Source organism: Rhea pennata, chromosome 8 (assembly GCF_028389875.1).
Source record: "Rhea pennata isolate bPtePen1 chromosome 8, bPtePen1.pri, whole genome shotgun sequence".
NCBI classification, from domain to species: domain Eukaryota; kingdom Metazoa; phylum Chordata; class Aves; order Rheiformes; family Rheidae; genus Rhea; species Rhea pennata.
The window spans coordinates 28,760,394-28,780,043 of NC_084670.1; the positions used below are offsets into that span (position 1 = coordinate 28,760,394).

The 19,650-nt window shown below is 50.1% G+C and overlaps 1 protein-coding gene across 2 annotated transcripts; it reads right to left on the reverse strand.

The window, feature by feature from the left end:
- Positions 1-336: 336 nt before the first annotated feature.
- Positions 337-9,292, reverse strand: LOC134143213 (flavin-containing monooxygenase 3-like). Of its 2 annotated transcripts, none has more exons than XM_062581050.1 (9): positions 9,203-9,292; positions 8,889-9,026; positions 7,956-8,144; positions 6,889-7,051; positions 5,548-5,690; positions 5,140-5,339; positions 4,108-4,466; positions 3,325-3,397; positions 337-1,898 (listed from the first exon to the last, which is right to left on the reverse strand). In XM_062581050.1, exons 2-9 carry the CDS (start codon positions 9,018-9,020, stop codon positions 1,553-1,555), a joined length of 1,605 nt encoding a protein of 534 aa, XP_062437034.1. In that variant the 5' UTR covers positions 9,021-9,026; positions 9,203-9,292; the 3' UTR covers positions 337-1,552. The 2 variants fall into 2 exon arrangements, with proteins under 2 accessions (XP_062437034.1, XP_062437033.1); XM_062581049.1 differs by having other exon boundaries at positions 8,889-9,031; positions 9,203-9,283.
- Positions 9,293-19,650: the final 10,358 nt, after the last annotated feature.

Genomic DNA, 19,650 nt, shown 5'->3' on the forward strand with positions numbered 1-19,650 from the left:
CACCCCACATGCCTGCAGGTGGTGGGGACAAACTCATGCTGATGAACAGGGTCCCCAAGGGGCAGGGATGGGGATGGCACTGCCAAGCTGGTAGCTTGCTGCCCCTGCCCCAGGGGCTCGCCGCCAGCCTTCAGCCGCAGAGCGCGTCTTCCAAGCACCGCTCAGCTGAGCGGGAAGGAAACGGCAGTGTCCTCTGCCACGGCAACTTGTGGCCAGGCGAGCGACGAGGCGGCAGCCATCGGCTAGCATGAAAACCACACTGACACACCACGTACTGTTTGCTAATTGTGCAGAAAAAACAACCCAAACCAAACAACTAAACTAGAAGATTGCACTATGTTTTTATTTGTATTTGCATTTTTGAGATAGACAGCATGTCATTCGAGCTCTTTTGACTTGGACCAAGGTCAAAAAAAAAAAAAATCGGCTTCCTACTATGAGTACACATAACCTGGGTTGGGAGAAGTAAGAGCAGCCATAAACCTTCATCTCCTGGCACCAGAAAGTTTATTAGCAGAGGGCTCAGCTAGAAGCAGGAGGCACTGAAAAGGGAACATCAGGCTGTCCCTTAGTCTCTTTTTGAGACCCAGAGTTTAGGATAATAATGCTGTATAATGCAATTCTGCATTTATATGGTGCCTTGTAAAACCGTGAAGCAGTTTGCAAAGCTGACTAAAATAATTGCTTCATGGAGGCAAAAGACAAGATGCTGCAAGTGCATCCTGCGACTGCAGCCTGCCCCGTGCACAAGCAGGGGGTGGCAATGACAGCCCATGCTCCTGGGAAACGTCTTTTTTCCAGGGTCTCAGCAAACCACTTGTCTGATACCAAGGTGCTCATGGAGGATTTGACTCCACCATAGCACTTGCTTGGACCAAGCCGTGGCCAGTGTCAGGCTGAGGGCTGATGTCCTCCCAAGGCCCCCTCAGCCACCGCTTTTGGTTATGCAACCTGAGCTTGGCAGATTATTTTGGTTGTTGGACACGGTTCATCTCAGCTTTCGAAAATTCACATGCTCCAGCAAAGTCCAGATGTTTTTCTCAGAAATGGTGGGCAATTTCTTTTTTAAGCTGGGGCAGGGATTATTTTCCAAAAGAAAACTACCTTTCAAACAAAAGTATTCTTTCCTCTCAATATTTTTATTTTCAACTGAAAGTTTTCATTTGTATGTCTTTCCCCACTGTAGGAAAAAACATGGATATTGGTATTTGTTTACTATGAAATTGATTTTCCAATTAAAGTAAGCTAGTTTTACCCAAAGGACAAACTTTACAGCAAACAAACATGGTGGCTCCATTTTTCCACTGGGAAATGAGATGGTAGGTGGGGAGATTTGAAAACCATGTACCTGTGAACCACTTTTTGACCACATTTTGAGGAATAAAACAAGCAGCATTGCTAGGCTCAGTGTTTACACTCTGCTGTAGACCTAGCTGAGAAGGCTCCCAAGTTTAAAGAGTGTGGAGATTGCATCTTATTTATCAGTGCCATCCTCATGGGCTATTTAGGGGTAACACCATTTCCCACCTCGCTGCTCCTCACCAGGCCTCTCCTAGCAGTAAAAGGCAGCAAGGATGGCCACGAGGAGCAGCGGGAGGAAGAGCACCCTCAGCATCGCCAGGACGGGGAAGGCCAGAGAGGTGGTGGGGGCCACCCGCGTCCGTGTGGCTCCCACCGTTCGGTCCCACTGGGTGAGGATGGCCATCCGGGCGCCACTCCATTTTCCTGGGCCCATCAGCCGAAACTGGTACGGGGTGCAGGGGCCGAAGAAGACCTCCAGTGCCAGCCGTGGGTCTGTCAGCAGCAGCTTGAGCATGTTGGGCTTCACACCAATGGCAGTGGCCAGCTCATCCGTGTAGGCGACATAATCTGTCTGCAATGTGCTGCTGCTCCCATACCTTCAGGGAGAGAGGAGAGGACAAGGCTCCTTTGGACACGTTTCCCCCCTTTTTCATCCAGTAGAGCCCCAGGCTCCTCCTGCAGCCTGTAGTGGCAGGCAGAGGAGGGGACCCCCATGCTGGGGTGGAAATCAGCTCCTGCCACCCAGCCAGCTCTCTCTGCAGCCTCCATCTCTGCGCTCAGTCCAACGGGGCACCCTACCGTGGGAAGCCACCCTCATGGGGATCCTTTTATTTTGCACCTCCCATCTCTGCTCGAAAAGGAGCGTAAACTGCTTAAGGATGCTAAAGTACACTGCTACATCGTGCTAAAGGAGAAAACCTGCTCTTGCCACCCTACGTGTGCTAGCAGCATTCATCATTACTGTCTTAAAACCTAAACGCTATTTCCACTCGAATTCCTTGCTCAAGCTTTGGAGGAAGAAAAATAAATAAATAAATAAATAGATAAATAAATAAATAAATAAATAAATTAGCCCCCCCCCCGGCTCCGTGCAGGGTCCAATTAGTGCAGGAACCTGGCAAGAACCAACAGGAGCCCCCTCTAATTTGCAGTCTCTCTTTTTCCATCTCCCCCAACAGAGCATTGAGGCAAGGGACAGAGAAAGCTGCTCCCACCGGGAGCCCCCAAAAGAGGGAGTCATGTGCATCCCCTGCTGGCACAGCGGAGACAACGGTGTCCGTTCCCCGCTCTCCCCATCCCAGAACTGGCCGGGAGCGCGGCTATGTGGGACATAGTCGTTACTGTTCTTAATAAAAAGGTCTGGATCACAACACAATGCTGCATGTTGAAACTTCCTACAATGCAACAGTTTCTACAAAGTAAAACATTGCTTGGACCAGTGTCAGTTTTGACTGTTTATAGTCTTATTTTTACTTTGTATATTTTAAAAACGCTGCTTTGCTATAATATGAAATACACTCAGAGTGGGGCAAAGCAAGGCATTTTAATGTAATTTGGGAAACCAAAAAGTCAGTCTGAAGAATACTGACAGAAATGCTCTATTTTTGCTGGACTTTCGCTCTCACTGTATGTGAGCACAGACCACTTTTTCAAACTGATGCGCTTGGTGATGGCAAAAAAACAAAAAGCACTTTTGAACAAGAAATCATACCATCAGAAAATTTCCATCCAAATTTGCCTAATCTAGGCCCTATTAGGGCTAGTAGAAACAGAAGCACCAACAGTAGTGAGAGCTGGGTTGGGTTTGTTCCATCGGACAGGGGCAACCTGTGGGTTAATGTGCCCAAGACCTGAACAGGGCATCTCAGAGACCACCCTTGGAGGGAGCTGCCTTCCTCTTGCTCACGAGCTGCCCTCTCAGCAGCTCCCCCAGGGTCCCCATCCCTGCACCCATGGGCAGCTGGGACAAAGGCAGGGCTTTTGGTCCCCCACTCTGCAGATGTCCCTGCGAGCTGCACCTACCACTTGAGTTTCCTCCCCATCTTCTCATCAATGTCGTCCATCATCTTGTTTTTCGGGGGAAGCTTGCACAGCCCTGGAAAGAGAAGAAAGAGTGTCGGCAAAGAGAGAGGATGTCTTGAAGATCTCTCCCACAGCTGATGGGATTTGCATGCTTCAGCTGAGTCCTTGGGTGTTTCACTTCCTTTTGGCATGAAGTTCTGGGCTCAAGTCAGTCTTGGGGTCATAACAAAACCAGGAGCCCACCGAAGCTGTCTCTGTAGGACCCTGACTGCAGCTGGCTTCCCTGTGTTCCTCCCACCCCAACCTTTAGTGCGTATGATGATGCCCAAGTGGCCCTTCTGCTCCTCACCAGCACCACCCCCCGGCCACAAGGACCTTATTGCCATTGGCAGCAGACTGAAAAATGACCTGCTCCCATGGGGCAAGGCACCCCATCACACAGAGACTGGCAAGGTAGCTTTGTAGCTATGAAATAATAATTGATGTGGGGGGAAAAAAGCGCACACACACACTCATTATCAGTCTTTTCTTGGGATAGAAACTTCCACATGTCTTCTCTCCCTTCACCATTACACTGTAGACATGCAAGACACTCTGTGTGGTGTTGGAACAGTGATATCTCCGGCAGGGAAGTAGCAATAATCACCCAAGGACAGGGAGGGATGAGGAACCTTCTCCGGAGAATTTACTATTAAAACTGGTAACCACAGTACACCACTACTGGAAAATGCTAGTTCCCATTAGGAAATAGACCACTTGACCAGGATTTGCCCTTCTACCTACCCTGAAACACCTTAATTGCCCATCGACACTGGAGCTCTGATGTTGAGATGATGGCTCCAAGTGACTGGACCAGCCCAATGACAGCCATGGTTGGCTTCTCCAGCTGGGGAGGAAGGATGTTTTTGTAGAGCGTGACCTCATTGCTCTTGTTTTTGATAATGGAGTCATCCTCCATGAAAGGATAGGAATAGCCGTAGCCAGTAGCAAAGATGACCACATCAACATCCTCCTGCACAGTCCCATCTTGGAACAAGACAGACGTTTCTCTGAATTCCTTCACATTAGGCTTCACCACAACCATGCCACACGAAATACGGCTCGGGAGGTCATCGTTAAACACTGGCTCTTTACGGAGAGTCCTGCAAGGAAATGGGTAGTGAGGCCACCACGCACAGGCAGCTCCTACTGCCAGCCAGGATGGGCACGCCAAGCACTGCACAGTGGGTGACCAACTGCAGAAGGAGTGCTAACTCAAGCAGCAGCCTTGCTGTTTGTGGTGCCACTACTTTCCTTAGCCCTTAGAATACCCTGTAGGCAACACAATAGGTACCACGCAAAGGCTGGGTTTGTATCAAATGCTTCAGAACAGCTGCTCAGGGGGTGCAATTGTAACAGAAAAAGGAATTTAAAAGGTTTCAGGGAATAGTTAAGGTTGCAGACTGAATGTTTGTTTATTTAAAAACAAAACAGGCTGAGTTTGCCTCCCCAAAGGCAAGCTGAGTGCAGGGGCATCACCTGGGCTCCATCTGTGGGCAATGAGCACTGGCATCTCGGGGGGCACCTGCCCGTCCTGTGAGATGGGTCTGATGCCTGGGCTGACCCACCACCCCCAGCAGTGCTGCTTCTCCTCACTAGTTTAGCCACTTCCCAGACACCTATCAAAGCGTGGGACAACCTCACCCTGTGCACCCAGAAGCACGTGAAGCAAAGGAGAAAAAGCAAAGGAGCTAGGTTCTGTGGTCAGCCCGCTGCCATGAGGACACATGTCCCTCTCCTCCACAGGCAGTTTGGAGACAGACCACACATGCTCACCCATCCACGGGCATGAGGCCGAAGTTCTCATGCTTGAACGGCCAGTTCATGCTCCTCATATATAGCCAGTCACTGAGTGCCGTGGGAAGGATTCTATTCAGCCAGGACCGAAAGCGAGTGACGATCACCATGTCCCACGGGTAACCGTGCTCCCAGACGCGACTCATCACCCATGAACCACTTCTGGAGCTCAGGTAGACCTGGAGGAATGGCCAGGCAGGCATGAGCTGCCCTGCAATTGCTGTGAGCATCCTCACACGGCCAGAACCAGCTCTCAAAGGCCATGGCAAGCAGCATGAGCATGTGCTGCAGCAGGTGGGGGCAGGGTCTCCTGGCTTCCCAGCCCTGCTGCGATCCCTCTCAGCTCTGACTTTCCTCTCCACCACCACGAGGCTGTGAACCCCATACCTGTGATGCCACAGTGCTGAGCTCCACAGCAATGTCACAGCCTGAGTTGCCCAAACCTATCACCAGCACTTTCTTCCCTCTGAATTTTTCTGGCTCCTTGTACTCTCGGCTGTGGAAGTAGCAGCCTTTAAACTTCTGTATTCCTGCACAGAAGAACAAAAAGGAAGTTAATTCACCCCAGGAACGAAAAGGAGAGGCTGTTCTGAGCCTTGGGCTCTCAGCTTTCCATGGTGTACTCCAGCAGCTACTGGTGTAGTATCGCTCTTTGAGGCTGTATCTCCTTAACACAGAGGGATGATGCATCCTATAGTCTGACAGATTTTTGTCTTTGGGTTCATTCAATGTTTAAACAGAAGGAGAGGGACCCCAGCATGCGAGTACAGTTTCACAGAGTAGTTGGGGCTAGGATGGACCCCTGGAGCTCATCTGGTCCAACCCTCTGCTCAAGCAAGGTCACCTAGAGCAGGTTGCCTAGAACCATGTCTGGCCAGGTGTTAAGTATCTCCCAGGATGGAGACCCCATAGTTTCTGTATGACCTAGGCAAGTAGCTGTGATTTCTACAGCTCCTTTTTAGCCCTACAGGGGCCAAAAAGATAACAGACCAGGCCCTTTGCTTCCGTTTGACCCAGTCTTCTCTTCCACCAAGCAGGGCCCAGCAAAGCCGGGGCTCTGGACGTACGCAAGGACATTGAGACACTTGGACAGCAGCGGCAAGGAGCTGTCATCTGGTAAAGGAGGAAGGTGCCCTGTGAGCATCGTGTCTCTGTTGCATCCTTGCAAATCAAGGCCTGGGGCTCTGAGCACTGTATGGCAAAGGTTCCCACACAGCTGGCAACACAGAGACGAGGCCGTGCTGCTGCGCTGCCAGTGCCCGATGCCCCTCAGCCCTGCAAACAGTCCCCGAGCACGTGTTCATCACCAGAGAGTTTTTTTTTCCCCTAAAAGCCTGACTGGCTGCTGAGAGGCAATGGTTCTCTGCTTGTGTGCGTGACATCTGTGCTAAAAGTCATGGGAAAATGCCAAAAAGAAAATGTTTTACAAAATCCTTTCAGGAAAAATCTTTCTGTTAATGCCTTTTTTTTTTTTTTTTTTTTTTTTTTCCCCAGGGGAGAACTAGAAATACCTCCAGTAAAAGTGTCCTGGGTTTATTCTTTTAAAAAACTTCTAATTTTGATATCCTTAATGGGGAAAAAAAAAAAAAAAAAAGCAATGTTGGTCACGACAACAACATTTGCTTTAAAGCTGAGAAGGGCTTTTTTTGAAGGGAAAAGAGTTTGATGGAAGACTTTTGCCTGGCTGTGTCACGTTAGGCGAATCATACGCACGCACATGCAGCTTACCTGGGAAGTGAGCGACAGGGAGATTTGGGTAGACGTGATGCCCAGAACAGATCATGACAGCATCAAAGACCTCAGTCTCTTCCTTCCCTTCCTTTTCCGTAACGACATCCCATTGCCCCGTAACAGAGAAGTTGGGGCGTTTTTTAATCTTGGTGACCAGAGTCTTAAATAAAACAAACAAAGGGATCCACGTGTATTTGGAATAATACAGATAAAAAGGTTTGTAAAAGTTAATGCTCCAGTGGGATTCAGGGGTCCTGGGGAGTCTAGGGGACATTTGCCTCTGCAATTTTGTGCTGACAACTCTGGGGGAGCACACACACCCATTCAGGAGAGTTTGTTGGAAAATGGTCATAAAAGATAAATAAATAATAATAAAAAAGAACTAAAACTTGCTAGAAGTTTGTGGACTTTTTAAAAACTTGCTTTTAAGATTGTTTTACTTTTAACTGTATTTCCATTTCGGTACAGTTTTCATAACTGGGATTCCTAATACAGATCAGAAAACAATAACAAAAAAATGGGAGAAAACTCCCCAGGTTCAACTCTGCTGTGGCCAGATGAGTCTTGCCTCCCTCTCAACTGAAAGGTCACAAAGCTGGCAAATATTTTGGATGAAGCAGTCTGGCTGTTCTGCAGTGCCTCCTTGTGCCTCCCGCACTCTTGGGCGGAAGGGTTTTCAAATCACTCCAATAACCACAGTTACTGAATAACTCGGAGCAGACTCCGTCCACGGGGCTCATCCCCTGCCCCCTCCGCAAACAAAGCCCGGCACCGCTTGCACGGGGTCTGCTGGTTGCGTGAGGTTTGGCAGATATGCCCCTGCCAAAATGCTGTTTGCATGGAGAAGATGGTGTAGAAGATGGGCACTATTCCCGTTTTGGGTGGTTATTTAATGCTACCCACTGAAGAGCCAAGGAGGCCCCATCTAGCAAAGCCAGCCCAGGCAGGGTGCTTTTCCCTAGCACTTCTCCAAGGTTTTTCCCCTGTGGCAGGAAGACCCAAAGTGACATCCCCTTGCCCAGGCACCTCAGCCACTCTCTGCCCTCACCCCTTCACGCTTCTACCTTGAAGCGGACGTGCCGCAGCAGATCAAAGTGCTCGGCGTATCTTCGGAGGTACTCCTGGAACTTCGAGTTGTGCATGTAATTGGGGTGATCGGCAGGGAAGGGGAAGTCAGAGTAGCACATCATCTCTTTGCAGGAGTTGGTGAAGACGGTGCGGTAGATGCTGGCTCGGCCCTCCTCGATATGCTCCTGGAGGCAGGAGGCACACACTGGGTGAAGGGGAGATGGGTGAGACCTGGCAGACCCAAGCTTTGTGGGTTGGGCCTGAAGAATCACTTGTAGCATGTCCCCTAGTAACCTCAGATAGCACTATTTTTCAGTCTAGTGAAATTTAATCTGCATTTACTTTGCAGAAACATGAATTATGATGTTATTCTGCTGAACCTTGTGCACATGTGGCAACTATTTTACAACTGAAACATATTGTCTCATAAACAGATGCAGAGTTCAAAGTAGTTTTTCCTTCTGCTTAGCTGGAATACGCGTAGGCTGTCACAGGTATGTTGCTCCAGTGTGCACCGCGCAGGGGAGGAAACGATCCTGGTGGGCACTGCAGAGGCTGAGCTGAGGAGGAGGTGAGCATGTCCCCCCTAAAGTACTGTGGCTCCTGGCATCTGACCAGGGCAGAAAGCCTCCAAAATGCCCCGGGTGCTGATCCTTTGCTGGCATTTCATCCTCCTGGTTGCGCGAGGGCAGCGAGGAGCTCCACCGAACACGGTGGTTTTGGCTCAGCTGCAAGGCTGGTAAAGGGTCTGGCCATATTTTACCCAGCTCAGACCCTCAAAAGCGACACAGGGTGGTTGTCCCCAGTCCCTGCAGTGCCCTATCTCTGCACCAGCTGGTGCAAGGGATCTCAGCACCCAACCCGCACCTACGGGTCCTGCCCCCTAACCAGGTGGCTTCGAAATTGCTCAGCAAAAACTCTCAGCTCACCTCGTAGCGCCAGAGCCCGCCGATGTCCTGGCTCCTCTCGAAGCAGGTGGGCTCCAGCCCCTCTTCCCGGCAGCACTTGATGGCGGTCAGCCCGCTGCCGCCCGCGCCGATGATCGCCACCCGCCGCACCATCGTGCCCTGCGCTGGGGCGAGAAAGCAGCCGTCGAGCCCGCACGGCAGCACCCGCGCGGGGCTGTGCATGCCCCCGGCGATGCCGTCACCCGCAGGGACGGGGCCATCCGCCTCACCCCCCTTCCCAGCCTCGGCTCGCTGGGCTCCCTCAACCTCAGGGTTTCCCCCTGCTCCACGCTTACCTGCTTCCTGCAGCCCCCAGACAGGCGCACAAGAGTTTCAGGCAGGGAGGAAAACCCGCAGCTTCCCCAGGACCTCTGGGCACCCGGAGGAGAGAGCGAGGCTCAGGAGGAGTTTCCCTTCCAGAGCAAAGCTTTTATGCACCATGGCACAGGAGGCAGGGCCAGAGGCAGGAGGTTGCTTAAGTGAGTGACTTGTGCTGTTTGGACTTTAGCAACCCTGCAGCTGTAACGTGAGGAGGAGCCGCGGGCTCGGAGCACGAGAATTAGGAAATAAAGCATCGGAGCGAAGTTACTGCAAGATTGCAGCTGGAGTCGCCGAGCAGCAGCAGCCACCTCTGGCCAGCTGGACTAGGAGTCTTGCTCATACACTCAGACCCGTCTGAAACCGCACCGCGATGCCCGTGGTGTCAAGAGCAGCGGGTAGGGCCAGGCTACTCAACATCCCCGCTTCCCTTCCCAGTGTTGTGCTTGTTCCTTGGCAAAGAGGGGGGCCAGCAGCTCCTCCCGTGACACAAGCCAGAGGTGCTGGTGGCTCCCCTGCCATCCTCTTCCCCCTCCGCTCCCCCCTCACCTCAGGCAGGATCTCACTGCAAAGCATCCAACTGCTTTCCCGTTTCCTCCACGCTCGGGGAGCTGCATGGGCTGAAGATGGGGGAAGGCAAGGTGGACAGATACAGACAGAAGGACAGAGCTCTTTCTTTGGAGGGGCCACCAAGGAGACTATCTAAAGCAGGGGTGGGGGGGGGTCATCCACCTAGTGATCAGCTAACAAAGAAGAACAAAAATGCAGGGACACCGAGGTATGGGCAGAGTAAAGGTGACTGCAGGAATGGCAGACCAGCAAGCAGAGCTGTATTTTATACACCACTTTTCTGTCTTGCTTCTGTGGCACTTGTAAGTATTGCCAGAGCTGTGTCATTCACAACCATGTCATGCAATGGCCCAGGTTCCCCAAGCACAGGCCTACGAGTAGCTCACTAACTCGCTTAAACTCCATGCGATCTGTTACTGACACGGCTTAATCCTCTTGCCTAACAGTGGATTCTTTACGGCTTCAGTTTTGCTCAACTTACTATTTTAATGTTGTTTTAAGTGCTGAAATGTCACAGTTCACCTACTTAAAGTTTGATGTATGCTGTAGCAACTTGGCCAGAATCAGGTTTGAGGAACAAAGACCTATAACTTCAAATTCATATGGACTTTCTCTAAGCCACCTCATGATGTTACCTTCAAATTCCCAATTCTCATAAGTGTTGAAAATGTTTTAGAGGATATCTGTGCAAAAGGACATAACACAGACAAGAGTGGAGAAGTTTGTTTACAAGTCCAAACTCATCTTTACACTCTTCATCTAAGCCTAAATGCATAAATTCATCAATCAAATCCTTGCCTCCAGAGAGGCTTTATGTGAAAATAAGTCAGCTAGTGAATTCAGACATCTGAAAGTTTACATTTTGCTGTTGCTGGTGTCCCTAAAGCTGTCTAAACTCAACTATTCGTTCTAAATTGACTTGAAATAAAATCGAGCAGAGAATGCCAGAAAAATGACTGCACAACCGAATCAAGAAAAAAAAAAAAAAAAAAAAAAGCTAATTTTTCACTATTTGGCAATTGTATGGGGCTTAAGGGAACAATTTTGGAGTCATGGTTAGGTTGACCTCATATATTGCCAAGTTGGCTTTAGGCACTCCAGACTGGAGGAGGACATATAGACCCTCTCCTGCAGGGCACAAGCTGGAGGAGGACAACCTCTGCAAATTAAAGCATTTGTCAGAACCACCTAGCTGTAATGAAAACTATTGTTTTGTTTATCTTCAAGCAGGAAGGGTGAGCATTTATGGAAATAACCGTTGCTAGTTCACTATCACCCCCAAAATTTATCAAATATTTTAGATTTAGGCTAACATCATAAGAATTACATTAGCAGGAATCTTACTTCTTAGCTGGAAATCTTTGACTCTTTCAGTGAACTTTATTGATGGATTTGAGGAGCACCCAACATATCAAGTCATTGCATTCAGTTGATTACCAGATGCAAGGGTATGATCTTCCTTTGAAGACATGTAACTTTTTCCTAGTCTCACAGTATTATTTCACCTTTGCAGGCAACAAATCCATCATGTATTATTGTGTAGCGTATGAGTCTTCTCCCTCCCACACGTGGCCTTCAGAAACCAGGCCAGGGTCCTGACAAGCTGCAACCCAGAGCTAGCATCAGCTCCCCCCCCACACACACCTCATCTGCCAAGTGAAAATGCATCACTGGTCAGGAGTGGCCACTTCTAGCAAAGAAACACGAGGAAAACAGAAGTTTTGCTCAGGACTGCTGGGACTTGTGGCAGCAATAGGCAAGACCATCCTCGTGCAGAGGGAAAGGAACAAAGGTGCAAGAGTAAATCATTTACCCAGAGTGACACAGGAGAGCATCAGAAATAGAAATAGACCATGAACCTCTTGACTCATCATTTCCTAGTTGATATTTTCTTCATTAAAAAAAGGAGGGGAAAAACATTTTGTACTTTTTTTTTGCCATTTTTCCTCTCTAGAAAGGAAAGAAAGAGGCTGCAGGCATGGGAAGTCAGAAAAAAAAGTTCAGGTATTCAAAAATCCCTAAGCCAAAAATGAAAAACCCGTAACATTTCTAATGACACTAAAGGCAGTTCAAGCCAACATCTGCAAAATTATATTTTACTTATCATATACTACAGGAAAACAGGAGGGAGCTCTCAACCTTCAAAAGAGTGAGAACAATTAACAGAAGTGGTCTTGCTTACGAAAAACTGTCTTCTTCCAGCCTGAAATGCCATTCTCGGTAGTCAGCAGTTTTGACCACCAAATGACTTCGATTGGTCAACAAAGAGTACATTGGCCCAGTGGCCAGCAGCTCTTCCATACCTGGAGGTGACACCAAATCAGCCGTTTGTCATGCTCACATGATGGTGGCAGTTTCAGTGCCCACATGGCACAGCATGGGTTGAGCAGGTATCCAGGTGGTCTCCTCTGGAGACAGATAAGCTGCAGCCTCCACAGCTTAACAGCCAGAGGCTAAAAGTGAGCCAAAAGTGGCTCTGACTCAGGCCAGGCACTATTTAAATGCTATGTGGCAGCTGCCCAGATTGTGACCAACATTTTGGCAGTAGCTGGGTGTAGCTTTACACCATGGAACTGCAGCAGCAAGGTCTTTTCCTGACTAGAAAATTGTGAATGCACTTCTGAAAAGCCATGGCATAGTACACATATTAAGAGTTTGCATCATCACCTCCACATCTCAGTGATGGAAGTCTCTTGGAAACACCAGCACAAATGGCTCCACCAGCTCTTACTCAGCGTAAGAAAGTCTTTACTCCAATGGCAGCTGGCCTAGTGTTTCTTCAGTCCTGGATTTCCATCATCTTCTCTGCAGATCTCACTCTCCTAGAGTGATTAGGGCATGATGATGTGAATCTTATTGGTGACAACTTCAAGGACAGGAGACATAAGAGCTTTACAGTACACTTTCCATTTTTGAGTAGAGAGTCACTGTTCTCACCTCCTAAGCTGTGGTGGTACCTGTTCACAGGAGAGAGTGGCTACATGGAGAGCAACAAAAGATCAACCCTCCCTTGGTCATGACTTATCACCAGCAACCTGTTCAGGAACTTGGCACTACAGCAGCTCTCAGCATCTTTGGCCTTGGGAGCCCCCACCCCCAGCACTGCAATTGGTCTTGGGACACAAGTTCTTCATGAGAAATTATCTCCTTGCTGATGGCATATGATAAAAACCCTCATCTATTCCAGCTAGCTGCCACCACACACGTGTTGTAACCCTGAACCTGTGCATGCTTACATGACAGTGGCACTGTCCATCCTGGCTGCCCGTGAAGGTCACTGGCTCCAGAACCAACCTCAGAGCAGGTATTCATTAACCAGAGTGCAGGGGTTGTGGTGAACACTGGCTGAAATAAAGCAGACCTCACAAGAGAAGTCAAGCCACAAAAGCTGAAACCACGATGGGAACAAATCAGATGGGTGACAAATTAAAGCTAATGCAGTGCAAAGCTGAGCCAGGCTGGCAGGAAAAGACACACAGCCCTACTACGAGGCTTGTCACTGGCCCCTGGAGTGCTTTCCTGCAGCCACTCACTCTTCCTCGTTAGCACCTGCAACAAGTCTTTGGATCACCCATCAGGGCTGGTGCCCTCCTATGTCACTGACCCAGGTGGAGCCCAGCAACAGGTCCCTTATCCCATGCAGGATGCACTGATGGCCCACCAGCTGCAGTGCTGCTCTCCCATGCAGCCCAGCCCAGGGCTCGACAGCAGTCAGACCTTTCCAGGAGCACCATATCCTGGAGGGGCTGAGGCATCAAGGAAAAGCACAAGCCATGGCCACGACAGCCATGTAGCCTGTTAGCTCTTCCCTGGGACAGAGGACAGCAGTGCAGGGCAGCCTTCTGACCAGTACTCCTCTTAATCCTCCAACTGGTAGCAGCAGCAAAGGAAAAAGCCCTCCAAAGTGCCAGTGTTAATTCCATCTACACTTTGTGCAAAGGCTCCCCTAAATGCAGTGCTTACCACTAAGGGGAGTGTGGCCCGGGCAACAGCTGGGGGAGGACTGCTCAGCAGGACCCCAACTCCCTCCAGGGATGCAGAGCTATTTCAGATGGTGGAGAAGAGACACCAAACACGCTGGAGGGCTGCAGTGGAGCAGATAGGCTCAAGCACTCCTCCAGGCTTCCCACTGGATTGGGCAATGTATGCACCCTGTGCAGCATTACTCCTCCTTCTGCTGCTGGACACGGCACAAAATACAGCGAGAGCCAGATGTTCCCCAAGGAGCGTTCCAGTCCAAATGGCTGGGAGGAGGATAATCACACATGTGCTAAAGGGAATAAGTCCCAGCATAGCGTCTTGATCACAACCATCAGCCCCCCTGGAGCCAGCTGAGAGATGTGCCCAGGCAGCCCGGAGCAGCCTTCGGTCTCCGTAACTCCCCTCTCTGCCTGCCGCGCTGGCCTGCGGGAGGGCAAGCACCCAGGAGTAGGCTCCACACACCAGCTCCACATTGCAGCGATCTCCGCTGTGATCTCTGCCGAAGCGCAAAACCCAGTGGAACCGCAGTGCTGCATCCCAGCTGCGGCCGGGCTCCAACTCCATTCGCAGCAAAACATGAACAAAACTTCCCAGAGGCGCCGTTGCCTCGCTGGGGGAGCGGTGGGGCTCTGCGGCCCCACGGCGCTACGGGGGGGGGGGGGGGGGGGCGAACAATTGTCCTCTCCTCCCGCATCCCTCTGACTCCAGCTCCTCTGATGTGCAGTTACATTGTCAGATCATCTTTGAAGCGTCAATAAGAAACATCCTGCGCAGCTCAGCCAAGCCCTCCAGAAACCCCAGCAGCATCCCACCAGCCAGGATTCACTCTCAGGCAATAAATCAGCAGCTGGAGTTGCATTAACATAACCAGTAAACAAGAACATTCACCTCACATTCACCTTCCCAGGCCAGCTCTTATTTTTCTTGAACACTGCTAAAGATACATTTTCATTTTCTTTTTCCATCCCCTTCCCCCCATTTTTGTTTGTAAGGAAAATCCTTCCAGGAAAGATCTACAAGACAGTTCCTATTACACTTGGGGCTGATGAAAAAAGCACCCTGGGGAGACAAATGTTTTGCAATTACAAGAGCAAAGATAACAGCTTTACTTTGCTCTCCTTAACCCTTGTGTACCAGTCCTGACTTGAGGGTAGCTCCTCTCCAGAAACCCCTGTGATCTTTCTTTTCTGCTGCAAACATGGCCAAAAATGTTTATTTGGTGGGAACTTATCAGCAGTGATCGGTCACTACTGCCTCCTGTCACCACTCCTGTGAGAGGGTCCCTGTAGAGCACTGTACCCCTTTCACCTCAGGCCCCAAGAAATGTATTTCCCACATATTCCCTTCATACCAGCACCCTGGGGACCCAGGGGATGAGCCAAGCAAAGACTTGAGTCTCTCAGCCAGGCTGGCACATAGCCTCACCACCTCTACCCCAATAGGACACCACCTTGCTCCCTGCCTTAACCTTGCCCATGCAAAACCCAGGCTGCTCAAGGCTCTGGGGCAACCAGGGTGCAGAAGATGCTGCCTAGCATCCCAGCAGCACTGCCCATCATCCACGGACTAGTGGCCTCCTCAGCCTCCTCCACCCTGTGAAGAGGAGGATGTGCAAGGGAAGGGACTCTCCACCCCAGAGGGTGGGCACTTCAGTTTAGATGAGGTCAGTGGATTTGCCCAGAGCTTAAAGTTCGCTCTCCTGGTACCTGTTCCAGAGAACTAAAATCCTAGTGCAAGCATGTGAGCATGAAGGCATACACACACTGCTGCATTTACCCTCAGGACAAGGGAGCAGTGCACATTACAAGTCCCAAAGAGGTTAATTCTTCCCCTTGTAAGGAAGCAGTTCCCTGCTGACTTGCAAGAAGATCAAGGAGAAAGTAAATAGGAGATGTGAAAGCCAAACAGAAGAGTTTTCTTACACAACACCCAGCTGGAGTGAGGAGAGGAGATGGAGCTGCAGCATGCCACTGAAGCCAAGAGCAAGTCCAGGCTCTGAGGGGTCAGGTACATTCAGAGATGATGGGTCCATGGTGGCCTTTTAAATTCACATGCATAACCCAATCGAGGCAAGCCCTCCCATGCTGGCTGTGGGGGTAGTGTGCACCAGAAAAGGGTCTGTTTCATGTGCTCTTTATTTTACCATCTTTACTAAATACTGCCCAAGACAGGTGAGCTGCTGGGTAGACCTCAGAGGTAACATGATAGGTGGTTTCATCTCAAGGGCTGGCTGGACATCTTCAAATACTGGGTTTGCCACTGCCCACAGAGCCATTCTTACCTGCAGCTTTTCAGTGGGGGCGTGGAAGAGGCTAAGGATATGGATCTCACTCATGTTCATGGTTCAGCAGGCACCTTTCCAAACAAGGCCAAACCAGCCAAAAACTTCATCATGCCCCCCATGAAGTCTTCCTTAGCTATAGTGACTGCAGTATGAGAAACACTTGCCACTGCATATGTTTCAAAGGCATCTCTCTCCAAGAGAAAAGCTTTCCTCAGGTCCCCAGCTCTCACTATCACCTAGTTATCCTGTACCAGGTGTCTTTTAGACCTCTGATAGATGGAGGCAGGATCCCAGGAACATCCTAAAACAGCTGAGAGCATTAGGTAGGACAACATTGGAAACCCCTAGTGGCCCAACTCTGAGCCAACTCATACTCAGAGCCCCATCTCCAAAGCAGCTCCCAAGGGCAGCTCAGCACTCAAAGTTGCCTGGGATCCTCCTTCTCTTGGGCAATCATCTGGCACAAGTGCATCCAAGTATTCACGTGGCTTCTGCTCTAGCTCTTGCATAACCTGGTTGGCCCTGAGGTGAAGCAGAACAGCGGAGGGAAACAGAGGCCCACAGGAACAAATGTGTCAGACACCTCAGCTACATGACAGGCAAAAGCACCCCAGTCCATACCACAGGGGTTTAGTGCTGCAGAGGGCTGCTGCACACTCTCACAGCACCTGCTGCATCTCTGCGGAGGCTGGAGGTGCCGCACACTGACAGCAAACATCTGGTCTCAAATGTGGCTGTCCTGGAATTGTCCCATTCTTCCCTGTCAAATGATCTTAAGAACATCCCCTTCTGATGGCTGCTTTTCCTGTCATTACTCTGCCCGTATTTTGTCAGGTGCATCTCTGGGGAGATGCAAGACCAATCTTACATGGAGCCCCAAGCCTTGGTGAGGTCCCAGGCTGGGAGTGCAGGATTTGAACTGCTTTTCTGCCCTCCTCTCCCCACCTCTAAGCTTCACCTTTTAAACTGGGAAGTAACAGCAGAAGGAACAAGCACAGGTTTTGTTCAGGGAACCAGACACCATCAGCTCAAGTCCTAGCACGAAACTGCTATATGACACTTCATGGCCGCACCTATCTGGAACAGGTTTTGTTGATTTAACACACTATTCCTACCAATTAAGCATATTTTCCCCTTTGTCCTTGGGAGCAACATATCCATGCAGCAGGTAGCAGGTGCAACCCGGAGCAGGATGCTAGTGACAAACTACTCAAACCTCCATGACAGAGACATGAAGGCACCTCTTGTGCCTTCTAGCCCCAGGAAGCCTTGACAGCATGGATGAGGTTGAAGCTGCCATCCATTGCTTGATTCAGTGCATTTTGCTCAGGTGTCTAGTGGAGAGACAAGGAGCTCCTTGCTTCTTTGGTGGAAAAGTCTTCTTAAGGCCCCAGGGTTTAGCAGCGAGTCCTGCAGACTTTCAGTGGGATGAAGGCTCCAAAAGAAGGAAGGCTAGTTAAGCCCAAAATCCTCAGCACCACTTTTGCACACGGGTAACTCCCCTCCTCTCATCTCCTCCACCCCCCCCCCCAAAAAAAAATCTCAGCTGTGCCAATGCCCAGATGCCCAGGTAGCCCCACTGTCCACTGAGGCCCAGCTGCCACACACTTGCCAGGACAAGGTAGTGTCCAGGAGCCAGACAAGGAGGGCTCTTGCAAGCAGATCCTTCAGTGTTAGATCAGCTTCTCTTTCAAAAGCAGAGCAAGAAGAAAATGCATGGCCAAGCCCTCCCTGCTTTAAGTGCTGCTGTTACTGAAAACCACTGTTACACCAGGCAGCCTGAGCACCCATTTCTCTCTGCAGGCCACAGCTGGGCCCCATCAGCAAGAAATCAGGTCACATCATTATGGACTTAGGGTTGTTAATTGCCAGTTGTGAGAAGCCCATCTAAAGACCACAGTGCCCCTTCTCCTCTTTGAAGGACTATTCCACCCCCAAAGATGTGCACAGAGGAGGGTCTCCAGGTGATGCTTGCAACAAAGCCACAACTCTGCTAGCAGCAGCCATCGACAGTAGAGACCAGAGCACCAGCTGAGGGATTTTACAGAATTATTCTCTCTGGTAACAAATTTGTTACCAACACTCATTTACCAGGGATACTAAGGGTGAAATCACACAAGTCCTTGTGGAGGTGACCAGCCTGGAGCCCACTCGTGGCAGCATGCAAGCACAGTAGGCAGAGGGGTGCTGGGCAGACCCCACAAGCACTCCCCATTCCCCAGCGGACTCAGGGGACTTGGGCAACATGTCCCTGTCTGTCTTCCCCCAGCCTGAAGACAAGCCGAGGGCACTAGCATCACCTGGAGGACTCAGGCTTGCTCACCTCAAGGATTCAAGATCACACAGGCAGCACAATATTTAAAAACACCCACCCTTCGCTCCACTGCAGAGAAGGGAAAGAAAAAAGAAAAAAGACTACAGGGAAAAGACCTCAAGGCAGAGAGAGGTGCCTGGAGTGGGGGCTAGCTAAAGCCACCTCCCCTCAGGCCATTAAAAGCAAATCCACACATTTTAGTGTTGGCAAATAGGTACTTAATGCTTCATTTGCAGATGATTTTGGACCAAAAGGGAGGAGAGCACCTCACACCAGGCAAAATAGTCCAGTTCTGGGGAGAGGTGGCACACTCCCTCCCCCCACTACACACACCTTTAGCAGGGCTGCTCAGAGGATACTTCAGGCCCAGACTTCTGGGGTCAAGTTGTTAAGAGAACTATCGGCTTCCTTTAAAATGTATATTTCTAGCTTTATGCCTATTGTAGAGAAAGCTGGAAAGTTTGACCCACCTACAACCTAAAGAAAAGCCTGAAGTTCTGTTTTCCTGCTCGCTTGTGTGTCCTACACTCAGGCTACTATAAACCTAGCTTGGATAAAGCTTTAAGGCAGCAGCGTCCTCCTGTCAGCAGGAAAGGATTTACAGCTCCTACGTACCCGATGTAACGCATATAAAGTAAAAACTTCCCCTACTGCTTGCGCTGGTTTTAGATGCAGAAACCAGTTTGTCTCACTTCTGTGCCAGGCAACCTGAGAGAAACTCTTAGCCAACAGGTACCTTGGAGATCCCGACACCCTTCGGGGCTGAAAGCAGAGTCAGCAGGCAGGGCGAGCAGAGTTCCTTCAGCGCATTGCTCAGAGCTGCACATCTCCAACTCACTTTCAAAAGCAGCTCTGCTCTTGTTCGTGTTTCGTATCTAATGACTGAGGCAGGGGGGAAAGCATCCAGCACCAAGCCCAGGTGTCCCAAGTGCCAGGGCCACCTGCTTCAGCCTCCAGACCGTGAGCACCCAGAGACTCACGAGCTGCTGGGGAGCTGGGCTGAAATGTTGATGCCTCGCTCAGCTTCACCATATCACATATTCAGATCCATTTCCCTCTTTCCACAATGTCTTTATGCTCCTATTATTTACTTTGCTTACCTTTGCACCTGCAACCCATTTATATTTCCCATGCCCTGTTCTGAACCCACAGGTGCTGCTGGCCACCAGGAAGCTAGAGAAAAAGAAGTCTCTTTGGTGATGAGTCATTCTGGCTATTTCCTCATCCCAAGAGCTCTCCTGGCTCAGGTGATGCTCTGAGCACTAACCCGTCCCAGG